The sequence below is a fragment of the Mauremys mutica genome, chromosome 1 (genome assembly GCF_020497125.1).
Source record: "Mauremys mutica isolate MM-2020 ecotype Southern chromosome 1, ASM2049712v1, whole genome shotgun sequence".
In the NCBI taxonomy this organism is placed as follows: Eukaryota; Metazoa; Chordata; order Testudines; family Geoemydidae; genus Mauremys; species Mauremys mutica.
In genome coordinates, this window is record NC_059072.1 from 211,388,643 (window position 1) to 211,407,420 (window position 18,778).

Consider the following 18,778-nt stretch of genomic DNA (forward strand, 5'->3'; position numbering starts at 1 on the left):
CATGTTGCCTATATTGGCATATGTAGCATCTGGCTAGCCAATGCTGTAGAAGCCTCATCTTTAAATGAGCTTATGAAGTTACATATGTCACTGAAGTCATAATGTCCATCAAACTAAGGAAAAACACTGTTTGAAATGAGTTTTCCTGTAGTACTTCTATTGCTATAAAGGATTTTTAAATATCTGTCATCTGGAAGAAAAACTATTTTTGAGAGTCCATAACATCCCTAATAAAAATTATAATCTGGATTGGAAATTGTGTGTCTTCCACTTTACCTTGAACCCCAGTGTTTGGAACAGAGTCATGACTGTGTCATATCTTTTGCTAGGTCCTTCTATGAGGATATCCTAATGAGCCAATCATCCAAACAAGCAGACATGGATGTCCTACATCGCAAATGTGCTGCTTCCATTGAAAGGCCCTTTGTGAACACGCAAGGTGCCATAGACATGCCAAAAGAACATCTTTGTATTGGTCATGTTTTCCCATAACCAACCTTAGGTATTTTCGATGTGAAAATCTGAGATATGAGAATAGGTACCCTCTAAATCAAGAGGTCCCAAACCAAGCATGGGCGGATATGATCACAGGTAGGATAAGGATGAGGAATTTGAACTTTCTGAAGAGTTAGCTTCCAAAAGTCTGTAAGGGGTTGGGAGACATTTATAATTCTTTGATATCAGAAAATACATGTGAAAAAATCCCTTCCCATGAAACTCTTTAGGAACTTCCTTTATGGCACCTGACTCTACAAATGAATGAGCTATATGTTAGCAAGTTCTTGTGCGAAGAATCTCTGAAGAGGACTGGTAAAGGAGATAGTGTTGACTTGAATGGGATAACTGTTAGAGAAGATGCCCCTCCCCCACTGTTCTCCCTCCCCTGCAGCTTCAGCTCACTGCACCGCCGGTGCAATGCTCTGGACAGCAGGGCTGAGAGCTCTTGCCAGGCAGCGCAGCTGCAGAGCCGCGGCCTGCCCAATGCTCTGTGCTGCGCAGTGGCATGGCTGGCTCCAGCCAGGCGACATGGCTGTCTATCCTGGTGCTCTGGGCAGCGCGGTAAGGGGGTAGGGGGGATTGGATAGAAGGCAGGGGAGTTCGGGGTTGTGGTCAGGGAGCAGGGGTGTGGATAGGGGTCGAGGAGGTCAGAGGGCAGGGAATGAGGGGTTGAATGGGGGCAGGGATCCGGGGGGGAAGGGGCAGTCAGGAAAGAGGGGAGGTTGGATAGGGTGGCGGGGGGGCAGTCAGGGGCAGAGGTTCCAGGGGCAGTCAGGGGACAGGGAGAACGGGTGATTGGATGGGGCAGGAGTCCTGGGAGGGCCATCAGGAATGAGAGGAGGGGTTGGATGCGGCGGCGGGGGGCAGTCAGAGGTGGGGGGTCTGGAGGCACTATGGGAATGGGGGGCAGATGGGGCAAGGGTCGGGGGGGCATCAGGGGACAGAGAACAGGAGGGGCCGGATGGGGCAGGAGTCATGGGGGCAGGGCCGGCTCCAGACCCCAGCGCAGCAAGCACGCGCGTGGGGCGGCCCTTTCCCGGGGGGGGCGGCAGGCTGGGCCGGCAGACCTGCCCCAGTCATGCCTGCGGGAGGTCCACCGGAGCCCCGGGACGACCGGACCTGCCGCAGGCATGCCTGTGGAGGGGGCGCTCGTCCCGCGGCTCCAGTGGACCTCCCGCAGGCATGACTGCGGACGGTTCGCTGGTCGCGCGGCTCGGCTGGACCTCCCGCAGGCATGACTACGGCAGCTCAAGCAGAGCCGCCGGACCTGCGAACCGTCCGCAGCTGCGGGAGGTCCAGCCGAGCCGCGCGACCAGCGGACCCTCCGCAGTCATGCCCGCGGGAGGTCCGCTGCTCCCGCGGCTCCGGGGCGCCTCCCGCGCATGACTGCTTGGGGCGGCCAAAAAGGTAGAGCCGCCCCTGCATGGGTGGGCGTAAGGGGGCGAGAAGCGGGGCGGGGGGGTTCGGTCAGATGGGGTGGGATCTGGGCCATGCCTGGCTGTTTAGGGAGGCACAGCCTCCCCTAACCAGCCCTCCATACAATTTCAGAAACCCAATGTGGCCCGAAGGCCAAAAAGTTTGCCCACCCTTGGGGTAGAGGCATGAGAGGATTCTAATGGGCACTACTACTAGATGATGCCACTGGTCCAAGGTACACCATTACCACATCCAAAGAACGCGAATGTGTAGACGTCACTTAAAGAATAATTCTGTTTTTGACAATATGATTTTTAACCAGATGATGCATCTTTACAACCATGTTACACCTACAAAAATCAAAGTGGTATGAAACAGGAAATCCAGTCACTCTATCAATGAATTCTGGCCAACTAAAGCAGTGGAACGGACATTCCAAATACAGTTATGCCAGCACTGATCACTGGTGGGTCCATCACCATGGGGACCCTGATTGTGGAGCAAAGATTAAATATGTGAGGAAGAAGGGGAAAATATTGGAGACGCTCTTACAGTCACAAGACTTAATCAAATATCAAAACAAAAAGCAGCAAGTGTTATGTGGCTTCTTTCCTCCTAAATTATTTTTCTAATTCGATACGGAGTGATTTTATTTAATTACAAATATTAATATGGACTTCAGTTTTAAGGTTTTAGGATTTTAGTTTGAAAAAATATCAATTTACCTTTGGTGATCGTGGGTCAGGAGGACGGGCATAAAGTTCATCTTCAGCCAGTTGAACTCCCGCAGGAACCGTTTCAGAGGGACGTGTACCATTATAGAGATGAAATTTGCAATGAGGATTTAAGGCCATTGCAAGAAGTTCAAGAAGAGGAAACCAATCTTGGGATAACTTGGCCACACATAGCTCTACTAGACGGTGAGTGTTGTTAATAATACACCTCTATTAAGAAAAAGATATTTAACAGTTTTGGCAATTGACTGAAATGTAACAAATTACAAACTGTATTACTGCATTCACAGAAGCAAAGTTACAAAATTGCTTTCCTTATAAACCTTTGTCCTTTGCTTTCTCAAAAAAAGTTGTCTAAGCTGAACCTTTCATGCCTATTTTCATAATTGGGGAGGGGGGTGAAACAAAAATCTGAGCTAATCTTCTCAGTGCTTGAGTTATCAGTGGAAGGAGAAATACATATTTTTTTCTACTTCACTTTTTTCCCCAGACTTATTTACTCACTAGTAACTCCACAACCTCAAATTTGGCTAGTCCTTAATGAGAGGAAAATTTTTGTGTTTAAGAAGTTGCTCATGAGCATGCACAAATCAGCAAAGTTTCTAAAGCATTTACCAAAATATAAATATATATAGCTCCATGCCCCTGAACTATACAATTACTCTGGGGAGTAGAAAGGAGTACAGACATGTGTCCAGCATAACCAGGAGCCCAACAAGGGGTTGCACTGATAAACGCAGGAAGGGGATCTTGATACCCCCCAATCACACCAGGCCCTAAGTTTGATTTCTTTTCAACCCAAACTTCCTCCTAGCTCACATGTGATCTCCAACTAAACCAATCTCTCGCTCCCTTCACTACTCGTTTTACAGGTCAGACCATGAACCTGTGAGGAGTGAAGGGAAGGAAGAAGGAAATATATTTCCCAGAAGTCATGGAATTGTGAAGAACTGGCAGAAGGAAGCTGATTTTCAAAAACTGTTCATGGCTGCAAATAAGCAGATGGCCTCTGCAGCTCCATCACTGTTTAAACTTACTTGCTTTTCATAAAATACAATACAAACTTACATGAATCTCAAACTTCCAGCCGCTCACCGCCTCATCTGTAAGGATTTTTGTGAAAGATATTGTTAGCCCATCTCGAAAAAATCTCTGACATGCTTCACTTTTAACATCAAGGCCTGTTTAAAAGAGAAAAGGGAAAATCAGTTAATATACTCCATTTTACTGGTTCTCTACAATGCTCACTTAACATTAAACAATCATATTTTTGGACTTACACTTTTCACATCCAAGGACTTCAAAGTGCTTTACAAAAAATGAAGATTTAAAACATTGCGTAGGGTAGCTATTATCAAGCTCCTTTTATAGACTGATAAACAGGCATGGGGGGGGGGGAGAAGGGGTTTGCTGATTTTCCTACTGGATACGTAGTGAATCAGTAGCAGAACTAAAAATGAAACAGCAGCTCCGACTCCCAGTCCCCTACTTAAACCACTAGACTGCTTTCTCCCTATTTTTAGATCTCAACTCCTAATATTCGAACAATTTCAATATACATTGAAAGGTTTCTCAGTTGTAGATATTTCCTAATAAAAGGAATATAGCCATGCAAACTAAAAAAGGAATAGCGTTCAAATGTCAGAAAGTGTCAAAATTCAGTGACTAGACTTTAAAATTGCCAATTAATTTTCCCTTCTCCCATCAAATTCCACTTAACATTTCAGCTTCAAAGTTTTCTTTAAATTACAACGTAAACTTTAATTTGGTGAAACTGATTAATTCCAAAACATTATTTTTGATAGAACATCCTTTTAAAATAGTAGGTCCTATATTTAAATTGCTTTAAAAATTGTAAACGTTTTCTGCTCCCTTGAGACTTAAACACTCTTTTGGTCATGTCAAATCAAGAATACAAAACCACACCCCTTCCACTCCTTTTTGTTTTGTACACACTTGCCTTTTGTCTCTTCAGTTTGCTGTTAGTGATAAAAACCAGCTTGCAGGGTACATACGCAGGGCCATATTTACAACATAGACACTAAATGCCCATCCCTAGGGCCCCACATCCTTGAGTCATGCAACTGTATCAAAACTTTGGATTTAATGCTGGGGGGGCGGGGTGTACAGTTACAAAGGAAAATTGTGAAAACATGATCAGAATGCAACAAATGCATAGAGAGCTGCTCAGGTCTGCAGAGAACCTGAAACAATGGCTCTGAGAGGAGTGGACTTTCCCATACATCTCAAAGCAGTGTTAATTCTAAGACCCACCCCTGTGGTAGGTCTCACCAACACTATCCCAGCAGAAGACTGTATGTGGCAGGGAAAACTAGAGTTGGCCCTGCTCATTCACCCAAATAGATACAAGCACCTGCAGGGGTAAATACTAGAAGGCCCCCTTGCGGCTACCCCTGCCTCTCCAGGGAACGGGAGTCAAGGAGAAGCCTAATGCTGTTCCTGCACTGAACTCACTCCAAAGCTGTACCTGAGAGCTATGCTAATGAAGGAGAAAGTGAAACTGACCATCAACAAAAACAGTGAAATTGGCCATATACAAGATAAAAAAATACTGCACTCTTTCAGTTGTATTAGCTTTCAGGGTTACTTGAAACAATAGGCCTCAGATTTTCACACAGAAATGTGATTTTTAAGTTGACATTATCCCTTTAAAGTTCATTTTTCATTTGAAAATAACTCAATTCTGGGGACAGAAAATATATTTTCAATATATTGAGTCACACATACACTGAATACAACAGTTTGCAGAAAACAAGTTCAAACATTTTCATTCAGAGAAATCAATGGCCTGTATTATACAGAAGGTCAGACTAGATGATCACAATGGTCCCTTATGGCTTTATCTACAAATCCATGAAAAGAGGAATTACGCAAATATAAACTATCACATTAATAGCCTAGTGGTTGTATCTTGCACTGTTATTGTGCAGGACACATTTCATTTTCAGTCCTGAAATCACACTCCTTATGCAATATGACATGCCCAGCCTCAGAAAACAGTGACCAACCAACCACAGGCAATACTGGGAACCCAGAAAATAAATAATTCCTGTTCCATTCAGTCTAGATGAATAATGATCAAGACATGCGACTTCAAAAGAGTAACAAAGAAGATACAAGTATGGGAACAGGAATTTCCCTCCCCCACAATTCAACAGAGATTCAAAGAGCCACCCAGAAAGAGAGGTAAATTCAGGGAGCTGGCAGTAACTCCTATATTTGAGTTGCCTAATACCTTTCATTATAAAATTTTCTTTAATTCTTGTGATCTGTTATGAGGAACTAACACCTCCACTGCAACAGGTATTTGAAATTCAGCAGAAATAAAGGATTGAGTTATAAGTTGTTAAAACCTGGCATTTCCTTTCCTCTTACTTGCACTACTTGGGAAAATTTTAGCAACATGAAAAAATAACTGAACACAAACATTATAAAGAACCAGGTCCCTACTACAAAATCATGAGCCGAGACAGCACACCCCATAACGGGAACACCTGTCAGCTGTCAGACCAGCTGTGGCAGGGGTTTTGTGGGGGAAGCAGAGCATAAGAGCCAGGCATAATTTTTTTTGTTGTAATATATGCTATATAGCTCAATTATTAACATTTATTTTTTTGGAATAACTGCCACTATTAAAAAAATACTGTCCCTGGTTTTAGAGATTTTATAATTATTTAATAGTGAGTTGATAGGTACCATTCTTTCAACAGGTTGCTTCTCGAATCTCAGAAAAAACTCAGACAACCACCAGAGTGCCTCAACCATCAGACTGCCAGTATCACAAAGTATTTAAATGGTCCAGTCATCCTCCTCCTATGTTTCTCTCAAATTAGTAGGAGATAACAATACCAATACAACCATCTCAATTTATATAGCACTCTTCATCACTAGTTTTCAAAGTCACTTTATAGATAAGGACTCAGATGGGATGAAGTGACTGACCCATGATCACACAACAGGACAGTGGCTGAGTCAGAAATGGAACTCGGGTCTTGAATCCCAGTCCAGTGCTCTATCCATTAGGACACAAGGTTTCTCAAAAAACATGCAACAAAAATAGTTTTGTGGTGTAATAATCTAGTGGACTTCCAAAACATATTTGGTTCCTCTGCTCTAAAGTTCTGGTGAGCCACAGATCTAAGTGCAAAATTATATCAATGACAATATTAGGACCACAGTTATCTTTCAATTTCAATCCTTTCTTCCAGCTCTCATCCTCTCTGTATCCATTCCAGCAGATACCATTTGGATTTAAAGAATAAGTCTACATATGGGTGGTACGGTACCTAAACTCACATAATCTCACTGAAGGCGACGTACATTTCCCACAGATTAACAGAAAGGTTACATAATAATAATCATTCTTGGAGTATATTGCCCTTGCATTTCCACACTTTCAAAGTTCAGGACCATTTAGCAAAAGAGTGCCCCACTTCAGAACAGGTAAGCACCTCACTCATAAATCTGACTGTTCAGAGTTATAAAAGGGACAAAAGCCTCAGCCATCTTCCATTACTTCAATGAGTGGGGAAAGATAGGAAGCGTGCACATATAGGCAACACACTTAACAACAGTTTCTGGTAACCTCTCTTTCCACTTGTGGGAAAGTAACCTGCAGCATAAACCCCAAGGGTGGAATGACCAGCGGTAATGAACAGCAACTGTAGAACATATGCCTAAAACTGATATTAGAACTAGATGCTAAATTCAACAATAGTGGTGCTTAGAACATATTATATGAATGGAGCTCCAAATTGCAGCTTTGCAGATCTTCTTCATAAGGGTAGGGAGATGTGTGAAAAAGAGTTCCCAAACTGATTGTCAAATTTGTTGCCTTGTGGTGGAGTGTGTAGGTGTGGTCCGTAGGGCAGCTGAAGAAGCTGTCTATATTTATTTGCTACACTACTGATGGTGGTATGATTTTTTAAAGGCAGACATAGCTGCTGCCAACACCCAAAAAACTTCTCAAACTAGAGACCAGAGGATTTCTTCCTACCAGTGTGCTGCAGCAGCAGACCCAGAGATGTAGCTAGCTGCATCTTTCAAATTTTTCGAAAGATGGCATTTGTATTGTTATTGAACAAACGTGACCTCTTGAGATCTTCTATGCTCAGCTGAAGATTTCAGCCAGGCACACATCTACCAAAAGTCAATGGCAACTGCAGTCCCAGAGACCAGATCAACTGCACAATAAGACATGTGCATCATATCCTACCTTTGGTCTACACTGCAATAAAAGACTCACCACATGGCCACAGCTGGACCTGGGTCTGCTGATTCGGGCTCCCAGGGGGGTCAGGCTGCAGGGTTATAAAACTGCAATGTAGAAGTTTCAGTTCAGGCCGCAATCCAGGCTCTGAGACCCTGTGAATTGGAAGTGCCTCAGAGCCCGTTCTTGAGACCAAACATGTACATAGCAATTTTTTGCCTTGCAACCCAAGCCCAAATCAGTTAACCCAGGCTCAGAGACTCAGTGCCAAGGGATTTTTATCACGTTGTAGACATACTCAAGATATTTGGATTAATACAATTTTTTCTCCAGCAGGTGCTTCAAAACAGATGACTAACACTCATACAAAATAATTCCTGCAGGCCAGAACTGCCTGCTGACAACAACCTTTACTACTTGGCAATTCTAGGAGTAAATATTTATCAATGAGGTCAGTTCCTCCTAGTCCAACTATCCAAGGGTAAAGAACAGGCAATTTTATATTTCAATAAAAATATATTTAAAACAATACTATTCTTCCTCTAAGGCACCTTAATTCACCAACTACTTTCTCTGTGACTTTACAGATCTCTCATCTATAGGGCCTGGAAAGATTACTTTGATGAGGCTGGGAGAAGCATGTAAGAGACATTTGCCACTCTGACCTAACAACATGTTGAACACAAAGAACACAATCTTCAGGGGAACTGTCCTAGACTCAGATAAGTTAGACAAGACAAACAGTCATCTAACTATATCATTCTAATTGTTTTGGGTCACAGTTTCTAATTGTTCCAAATCTTGTTTTCTAGTATTATCTAAAGTGTCTAAACGTAGATTTTAAAGAAATGATTTTAGCAAGGTATTTGTCAAAAATTTTCTGAGAAAAAAAATTAAACCTCAAAGTTAAAATATAAGAATTTGTCAGGAAAACAGACCTGATTGGGTCTGTTATGCAAGTAAAAATACAGAAAACAAGTAGGAAAGGACCAATAAGACTTTTATAGCTATGGGCTCAGTGTTCCCCAGTGCTTGTGTCAAGCTATGCTGTTTTCAAAAGATCTATGCAGCTTTTCATGCTAGTCCAGGTTTTAGGAATCTTAGATCTCAATTTATTAAAGAAATAAAGCTCCAACAGGGATACAGAGGACCTTTAAGGAGCCAGATTTACACATCCCTCTAGCAACCATTCATTGTATTTTCAACTTACCTTTTTTACTAAGATCAATAGCAGCTTCTAGAAGAACTTCTAACTCCCCTTTCGGCAACACAGGAACAACCCATCGAGGTCTGAATTTTTAAAAAAAGTACTGCATTTTAATTAGGTTTCTGAAAAGAAATTAAAACATATCTTCCCTTTCATTATGCCCTTAGGCTAGATTTACACTTTTATCCTATTTTTAACCCACTAAAGAAGGCTCAACTTTAGAAAAAAATCGTCAATCCCCATCTCTTTTTTTATTCCCCCCCATCCGCAAACATGCAATCTAATACACAAACACAAAGAAAGACCCAGAAATTTTGATGGCAATGTTCAGAGATTTTACCTATAACCCACATGATTAAGATTGATGCACTCTTCCTAAAGTACCTGTTGATCATGTCATCCAACTTTGCCAGATCTGTGTGTGGAAATGCAGGCTCCTCATCTTCAAGTTGGGGTGGGGCATCCCCTTGACCCTGCTCATCAGGAGGGGTAGCCGGGGAATTCTCATTGGAAGAATCAGGTGAAGAAGTCTGAATTAAAAACATTTCAAGGATTTAAATTAAATATTGTATGCACAATATTCATCCTATTTCTCAGATACTGTAGTAGATGTCCATCATTTACTCTTGGCTTCCTTTTTTCCCTTTAAATTTCATTTGAATTTTGAAAGCAAACAGAGAACTTCAATAAAATGTAAAAAAAATCTTAAGAAAAAAAAACACAAAATATGACTATTTAAAGCTTTCAGAATTTCTGAACTAAAATTATTTATTAGTCCAATTAAATATTTTCTAAAAACAAAGCTAGTTTCCTGGAAGATGGAAAAAGGTATCATTTGAAACAAAGTTGGCCCAGGATTTTGTTCTTAGTGGACCAACTTTCTATTTCTCATTGAAAAGGTCAAAATGAGGGCTCTTGGAATTCTGTGCGTGAAAGAGTGTCTTAAGGAAAAGGAGGCGTGCTCTTTGTGCAAGTAGAAGGGCTTCAAAGGATGCACAAAAGAGTGGAGGTGGTCTGTTCAGAATGATGGAAGTGTAGGGAGATCAGGTGTCCCATTCAAGATGGATGTCGTCACTGGGAGTGAGGAGCATGCATGTTAAGTGTTAAGTGTAGAGAACAGCTAGCAGGAACAGTGCAAACTCGTGTATTTATGACAAAATAAGGCAACCGCCAATTCACACAAAATCTGTTTGTATTACAAACTCTGATGGTCCAATATAAATCTGCCCCCTAGTTTATCTTGTGACTTTCTGAAAGGCTCCCCCACTTCTCCTAGAGTTATCAAATGTAAGATTACTGAAAGCAATGCATATTCTGAAGACTCAGCTATATACGCCTTGCTCGATATATTCCGCATGGCTCCATTAGTCAAGAGCCTCCCTGAAGGGGAATGTTGACTTGGTGCGTGGCAACTAGATTGTACTGAATCCAGCCAAGATAGCTGGCTCGTACTGAAACAAGACTGAATCAGTGATGGTCGGTAAGCACTGCTACTATGAATTCTATTGCCCTGGTTGTGTGGATCGCAGATAGTTGATAAGACAAATTACACACAGATCTTCCTCTGATCATGAAGAACCACATACTAAAGATTTCTATTTATATAACTGTTTGGCATTGGTTATACCTCTGCTCCCTCTCGTGGGAATCCGGTAACTGCCACCCAAGCCTTGATTTTCTTTTAACATGACTATTGTTATTCCATCTTAACAGTTTGCCAGCTGCAGGGAACAATTTCTTTACTTGCCCAAAATGCAACATGTTCACTCGCTGAAGGGAGCACATATGAACTTAACATTCCCTCCCTTCCTTCTCGCAGCAGTTGCCAATAAATTACAAACCACCAATATTAATCATGATTTAAATCAAGAAGGAATCTTGATTTAAATCTACTTTAATCTTGTTTTTGTGTGTGTACTTTAGTTATATTCCTAAAAAGAGATTAATTCTAATTGGTTGGTATTACCATTTAAACATGTTGATCTGCAACTAAACAAAGCCTTTACACTACATTTGGTACTTATTTTTGCTAACCAGGATAACATATTATGTTTATACATATTTATTTAAGCAACTATATCACTCAACATATTTTTCATAGTCTTAATTTTTATATTTTTTCAGTATGTTAGAAAATGAGCGACATTTCTTGTTTACTAGATAACGTTTTTACTCCAAATTCATCATGTCAAGATATATTTGGATGGAAACTGATATTCAATTAAAAGCACACAGAAACAGCACTTAAAAAACTGTTTTAGTTAAATAAAACTACCTTAAATGTGCTGACAAGAAAATATCAAATCATTTGTTTTATTTAAAACTGATTTATTAAACAAAAAGCATTAACTGCACTTAGTGAGTTGATTTCTCCTCAGAGCATTCTGTGCCAAAAAATAAAAGTTCTGCACCAAAAGAAAAAAAAATAAAATTTTGGACAATACTTTAAAATTCTGCAAATTTTATTTGTCAAATAAATGTGGAGGCTCCAGCATGGCACTGGGGAGCAGAGGCCACTGGCTGCACAGAGGTAGGAGATCACTGTGCAGCTCCCCCCAGGACATGGCCTCAGCAGTGAGGCTTCACTCGATGCTGACACAGCTCAAGGCCCAAGCCTGCTCCAGAAACCACTCAGGACCCTGCCCCTCTGCGCCAGGTATGGGCAGGTAGGCTCAGCAAGGCAGGATCCAAGTGTGGAGGGCCTTAGTGTGGGGGGACCCAGGGATGGGTTGAGGCGGTTCTGGGTTGGAAAATCTGGGTGCCGGCAGCTCAGTGGGGGATCCAGGTGCGGGGCGGGGGAATCTGGATGTACCGTGATAGAGCTTGGCAGAGGAGTCTGGGTGTGGGGAACTCAGTGGAGAGTCCAGATGCTGGAGGAGTGGGGTGGGGACCCAGGTACAGCTGGTTGGGGCTTGGTGGGGTGGGGATCCAGGTGAATTGTCAGGGTGGTCCAGGTGCAGGGGGAGTGAGGCTCAGCAGGAGGGTCTGGGTATGAGGAGGTCTGGCTGCACTGGGGTTGTGCAGATGGGGGAGCAGCTCCCTGTACAGGGATCCCTCCCCCTGCAGCTGAGGAGCCATGGGTGCAGGAAGCGGGAGGCACCCAAAACATACTGCTAGGGTGGGTCGCATGACTGCTCTTGTGGCTTCCCTTTGCTTCCCAGTCAAAAAGTTATTTTTCTGTGGGGAAGCAAAGAAATCTGCAGGGGACATAAATACTGCACATGCGCAGTGGCACAGAATTCCCCCAAGAGTAAAGTAGATGGACTGTGATCATTAATGCCTAAAGACCATTAAGTGTCTAAAGACCTTTGAAAATCTGTCTCTATCCTTTAGAGTTTTAGAATTAGATCTCATCCTCTTCCATCTGTTTTTTATTCATAGACTGAAGGTTTTCCTGTTTCTTCTACTGTTTTTCAACTTTGAATGAAGAAATGAGAAAAATATTCTCTCCACCTGCTACCTAAACTGAAACCAAAAGTAATATAGGCGAAAGGTTTTCTGCACAACAGAAAACAGGAAGTACTTACATCTGGAAAAAAAATACCAGCATTCGCTCCACTGTAAAGACTGAAAATAATATACTTACTGAAGCATATAACATTGTAACATTTAAATAGCTTGAGCTGACATCAAAATTTAAGATGTTTTCCCCAAAACTGAATTTATTTCTTTTATTTATACACATATACATATACACACACACATACTTTAAAAAGCAGTACCTTTTAACTTATTAAAATTGGGAAGGGCTCAGTGATGCAGCATTTTTTTTCCATTTAAATTTTAATAGATTACAGTAAGTTTAGAACTTCATTTGTCAATATCAAATTTAATTTTACTCAGGTTCATATTGTAAAAGAAAAATGTACTTAATTTTTTAAAAATCCAGTGAAAGTTGATTTATTTTTAAAAATTGATTTTTATCCACCCTGCTTTTCTGACACTAAAAAGTATTAAATAGCTGAGAGACCAGGCTTGGGTTGATATCCTTTCCAAGAACTTTACTCCTCTTCAAACTAGCTCTTGGTTCCATCAGTTGCACTCTCAATTAAATGCCTAAATATGGACTGAGGGACCTAATTTCACACATAAATAACTTAAAATGTAGTAATTAGCATATTTTTACACTCCATTGCGGTTTTCCTTTAACTCGGGGTTTCTTAACGCTTGGGCAATTACAATTTCAACGTTAATACAGCATGAATGTAGTTTCATATAGTCTCTTTGCTGAGATCAGAGTTCAGTCTTCCAATAATGCCAATAGCAAATTAATTTTAAAATTCATTCAAACAACAAAAATATGGTAAAGATTTCATTACTTCAAATTTGAACTAAGCAGTGGTCCTTTATTCACAATATTTGCACTGCTGTAGTACCCATAGGCCTCCATCAAAATCAGGGTCCTGTACATTAGGGTTGCCAATTTTGGTTGGACGTATTCCTGAGAGTTTCATCATATGACAATTTGTAATTCCTAGAGATTCCAAGACAATTCTGGAGGGTTGGCAACCCTAGTTGCTGCACTGAACACGCTACATAAAAATGAGACAGTCCCTGCTCCAAAGAGCTAAAGAAAGGACAATATAGCAGAAGGTGCAGAAACATAAGAAGAGGTGAAAGAACAATCAATCTTTCTTTCCTGTGTAACTTGGCACCATTCTTGGATCACAAAAACAAACAAACAAAAAAAACAAACTTATTTTCAAAGATCAATTTTTTGTTTTTTTAAATATTTGTTTCTAACTTTTTGCATTTCCAGTAAGTGGAGCCAATCAGTGGAATAATTCACTCTGATTTTCATGCACTAGAACAATATTACTATGTTTGGGTTGCAAATACTTCAGGGATTTTTTCAAACCAATAACAAATATAAATGTAAATAATTTTAACATTTCTATTTGTTTTGAAAAAAATCATTACACAAAAATCTAACTTGTCTGGGCATAAAACTTTCTGAATGTCACATTAATGTCTATCAGCATTCTAAACCCCATTTTATTACGTAACTTACAGTACTTAGAATCTTAGCCATGTTAAATCGCAACCTTCAATTCCCTTCAGTATTTGGCATGGTGAAATTTGCATACCAAAGTTAGTCTGTGTGTTAACTTCAATTCTGACACAAGGCGACAGATTTTAGTTTAAAATACTTTCAGTCACCTATATCCACTTGACCCACAACACAGGAAGCACTCTTCGCTATTCCTGAATTTTAGACCCTGATTTATCTTCTCCACCACACTCAAATCTAGTTCTCACTTGTACTATTTAAATTCTCATCTTTGCTAAAGAAAAATTCTGTATCATTTACATTTGTGGTATTTTTGTTCCCCACAACTGGGCATTAAAAGTTTAACAAGTATGTTCAGTAGCATACGTTTCTATACATTGACCTATTCATTTGCACCAAGTTGCAGATAACCACATTTATAGGTGACAAGATAATTCAAACTTGATGCAATCCTTGGTCAGTATGGTGAGACTACCATCAAAGATGCCAATTTGAACTGGATTTCTCTTCACTAAGAACACTTCATATTCACAGCTGTTCTGCAATCAGATCATTTTTACTCGTTATTGACATGGGTCAGATTGAAACCAAATTAGGAGAGACTCTCTCTTGCCTTGTCTACTCCAGACTCTCTTTTCTTAAAATTTCCTATCATTCATACTACCAGATCAACTCTATTGGTAGAAACAATAGTGGGGAAATACTAAGGAAAAAAAATCCAACGAAGACAAGGCCATACTCACCACTTACCAATGCGTGAATCACTGAAGACCCATTTTCCCTAAATTATTAGTCATTAAAGGAATATTGTCAACTTAAATTTGGAACAAAATTTAATGTTTCCAAAAAAGCTTTAATGCACCAGTAACAGACGTTTCCACACTGTTTTTAAAGATTCCAGTGAAAAAAGTTCTGAAATTTGTTAAAGTTGTTTGAAACTGTGAAAAGGGGGAAGTTATATCATTGACCCTTACTACTCTGAAAAAAAAAGTCAGGTATACAGGGATCAATTTTTTCTATTCTCCATCTTTAGATCAACAGGTCTCCTGACAGTGGGGATTTTTATAGCAATGTAAATTCAGGGAGGGCAGAAATTACATTAAACTATATACTGGATTTAACCCAATTCTCTGATATGAGAGGACTACAACATGAAGCCCTCTCCTACCACATACAACTCTGGCAGATATCTGGACCCTCAGCTTGTAAATCCTACAGAAGGTGTGAACTGCCAATGCTTTTCAACTTACAGCATCTGGAAAAGGACCTTCCTGATACATTATACTTGAAGTGTTCAATCTGTTTTAAGATGACAGTTAAAGTGGGTGCAGGACTTGCAGAACTGCTTAATGAAAGGAATATAAATAGACCCAGGGTATGCTAGAGTTCTTCATTCAGACAGTTTCTGCAAGCAAGATAGGAAAACTATTACCTGTGAACTACAAAAGATGAAGCTGATCTCCAGAATAAAGCTTAAGACACTCCTATGTGTTACTTTATTCAAACAGAAGGTACAGCACTGCTCTTCTATGTAGAGGGCCCCCAATTCTGAAACCATTCTGGTGGATGTATCGGCCATTAAGGCATCAATTTTAGTGAATAAAAACAAGTCTCTCTCTTCCTCGGGGGGGAAGAGGGGGGTCAAAAAGGTGTTTCAGAGCTCTGAGTATCAAGCTGACATCACAAAATCTGAAGTAGGTGAATCAGACGTGGCGCTGAAGAAGCATCTGACATCCTGGTAAGCAGACTTCTTGCCCAAAGTAAAGACACTTGAAAGGGCAGGTTACTTCATCACTATGGTATTTTATCTAAAGGCAGCACCTTCTGCGGTACAGGGTCTCCTATCACCATACTGAGGCAGTTGTTCAGCAGTGACTCATCAATAGACTTCCAACATAGTACAAACTAGGCCTGACCCTGCTGCAATGAGACATAAAATTATACCCTAAGGAGATTTTGAAAGAATTACCGGGAAAAGTAACGCTGCAGAACTACTATTGTTTTTCTAGACAGCTTTACTAACAGCATTAGCATCATACCTGATTCTGTTGGAGGGGAGGCTGAGACTGTCCATCAGGAGCCTGGCCCTGGCTATCATTCCCTCCTACTGGAGAGCCACGGGTCGTGGCTGTCATACTCGACACAGGGCAGATCTTTGCAATTTTGTCTGCTTATGTAGTTGTCGTGAGAAAAGAAATTATAGTCCGCTTAATAAAGTTGAAGTACCAGCATATGTCTGCCTTAAAAAGCTCCAACTCAAGAACAAGCCATCTTGCAGAGACCATTGCATAACCTGAAACAAATAAAAATATCAGAATACATACCAACTTATTTTAAATCCACATCCATGAAGAAACAAAAGTATCAAGTCAAATACAACTTTATTAAAGTAAGAAAACTTACTCTTATTTCATATAGCATAATACTCCTTGCCAGTGAGTATGACTAAATATGTACTCACTCTCGACAGAAGACATTTCTAATAGTCTATAACTACTGTATGCTACATGTAAAGCTATGAGGCTTAGCATCAAGACTATTAAGAAACTGAAATCTGTTCAGAGTGCAGCTGCCCACCTTTTAAGCAGGAGTGTATTGTGAAAAGAGCATTCTAAAAGAAAAGCAAATATCACCCTCCTCCTACATAAAAACGGACACAAAAGTAACTTCAATCAAAACTTCCAAACCACCAGTAAGGGATCCAGTAGTTCTTTATTACTTGCCTATTCCATATATGCTGATATGTTACAAGAATATTTTTATTTGAAGTTATTTTCTGTAATTTGATGCTCATTGTATACTTTACTTATGCTTGTTTTTAACTGCAAATAATCCTCCAATTTCTGCATTTTTACTATTTTATACTGTTCTTTACCTTTCTGATAAGCCATCTATTACGCAGTAGCAAAAAGTTAATTGTAGCCTTGACAACTGTATTTTAAAATTCTTTCCAGCTTTCTACTATTGATTACCTAGCTGTACCATTGAATTCCAGCCATCTTATTTAACTCATTCTATATGCACTCATTCTGAATTTCTACAGTTAAAGCTTACTAAAGAGGTTGATTTGGGCCAACTGGAGAGTCTTCAAAATCTGAACCAGTGTAAACTGATGCAGGGATGGCTCTCTGAATCTGCAAATACCCTGAAATAGCTGAGAGGTCTGAACTGCCCATATGCTATGTGGATTCCATGGAACAGTTTATTAGAGCTATGATGTTACCAAGTTATTTTGCTCTTGGGTTCTGTTTACTAGTGTATTTATACTAAAAGACTGTCAAATACGTCGAAAGCTCTGAATGGGCACTCATATTGTAGAGTACTAAAAATGGAAATATTCACCTCTACAGCATGTTAAATGAAGTCTAATATGATTGTCTACATATAAATATTTTACTGTTGATCAAAGCTCATAGCAAAGAGGGATGAACATACTATGAAGATAGGCACAAACTATGAGTAGTAGAGCTGGTCAAGCATTTGTCAACTATATATTTGTGTGTCAGAAATTGCGGGTTCATCGAACTAAAGCTTTTGGCAGAAAAGTGCTGGTTTCAGAGAGAAAGAAACCACCTCCAAATACCTAATGCCCCAGTATGTGGAAGACATAGGTTAAAATCCCTGAGCTGCCTGATTCAGACCAGGGACTTGAGCCTGGGCCTCTAACATCCCAGGTGAGTGCCCTAATCACTGGGCTAAATAGTTTGTGTGAGAGACTCTGGCCTAATGTGACCTATTTATACAAAAAGTAGAACAGCACCAACAGAAAGATGGAGACAACAATTCAAGTCCCTGGTCTAAAACAGGCAGTGCAGGGATTTGAACCAGTGTCTCCAAAATCCCATCAAGCTATCAGCTATTCTGAGGTGGGGGAATCTCACTCTTTTTTTCACAAAGAATTTTAATAAGTCTCAGTTTTGCTCCACGCTAGAATGGAAACAAATGTTGAAAATTCAATTTTTCACAAAACAAATGTTTTCCAGCCAGCTCGAATTATGAGTGGAGTTCCACTTTGGCATACTGTTTTGGTATGGCAAATGGGCGGAACTTTGTGGACAGTCCATGGGACAGTACTCTTAAATTTTTAAATAAATTTAATTTTAATTTTTCTAATTGCACCCTTCTGGTTTCCAGACCACACCAGATAGCATGGGTAGTATACAAAACACTCTACCAGAAAAGGGTTCCTTAACAGAGTCAAGGGACAGCACCTTTTTCTTTCCAGCTGGAAGACAGGAAACAGAGCTCCACTGTCCTCACACTCTGCTTCTGAAAAGGAATGGAACTTCACTCTCTTTCCTTTCCTTAGCTTTCTGGCCTTAACAGAGTCACAACATAACCTTGACTACCTGAAGGACAACATGGTAGGATCATGATTTTCTGAACAAAATTAAGGGAATCTTCAATTTAATAGACACTGGAGACACAATCCTTTACCAGATAGTTTTGGATACACTAAGTTGTATGAGAAACAAGTGTGTTTATTTTAGTATAAGAGATACATACATAAAGTAGAATATTTCAATGTGGTTAAGGTTAAGGAAAGTATGCTTTTTACAAAAAAAACTGTGGATTTCTTGAGCACCTTCCATCTGAGATTCTCAAGCCTAATTTATACTTAAATTTTAGGCAACATAGCTATGTCAGTCAGGAACGTGAAAAAATACAGCCTTGAAAGAAAA

At 40.2% G+C, this 18,778-nt stretch overlaps 1 protein-coding gene across 2 annotated transcripts in view; it reads right to left on the bottom strand.

Annotated features, from left to right (window-relative positions):
- The window catches only part of USP9X (ubiquitin specific peptidase 9 X-linked), a 227,155-nt gene that overhangs the window by 172,393 nt on the left and 35,984 nt on the right, over nucleotides 1–18,778 (bottom strand). For both annotated transcript variants that reach the window (XM_045002691.1, XM_045002690.1), the window contains exons 2-6: nucleotides 16,136–16,389; nucleotides 9,470–9,615; nucleotides 9,089–9,168; nucleotides 3,717–3,829; nucleotides 2,640–2,858 (exon numbers count right to left, since the gene is read on the bottom strand). In XM_045002691.1, the coding sequence (XP_044858626.1) occupies nucleotides 2,640–2,858; nucleotides 3,717–3,829; nucleotides 9,089–9,168; nucleotides 9,470–9,615; nucleotides 16,136–16,231 (654 nt within the window). In that variant the 5' untranslated portion in view covers nucleotides 16,232–16,389. The remainder of the gene's footprint in view (nucleotides 1–2,639; nucleotides 2,859–3,716; nucleotides 3,830–9,088; nucleotides 9,169–9,469; nucleotides 9,616–16,135; nucleotides 16,390–18,778) is intronic.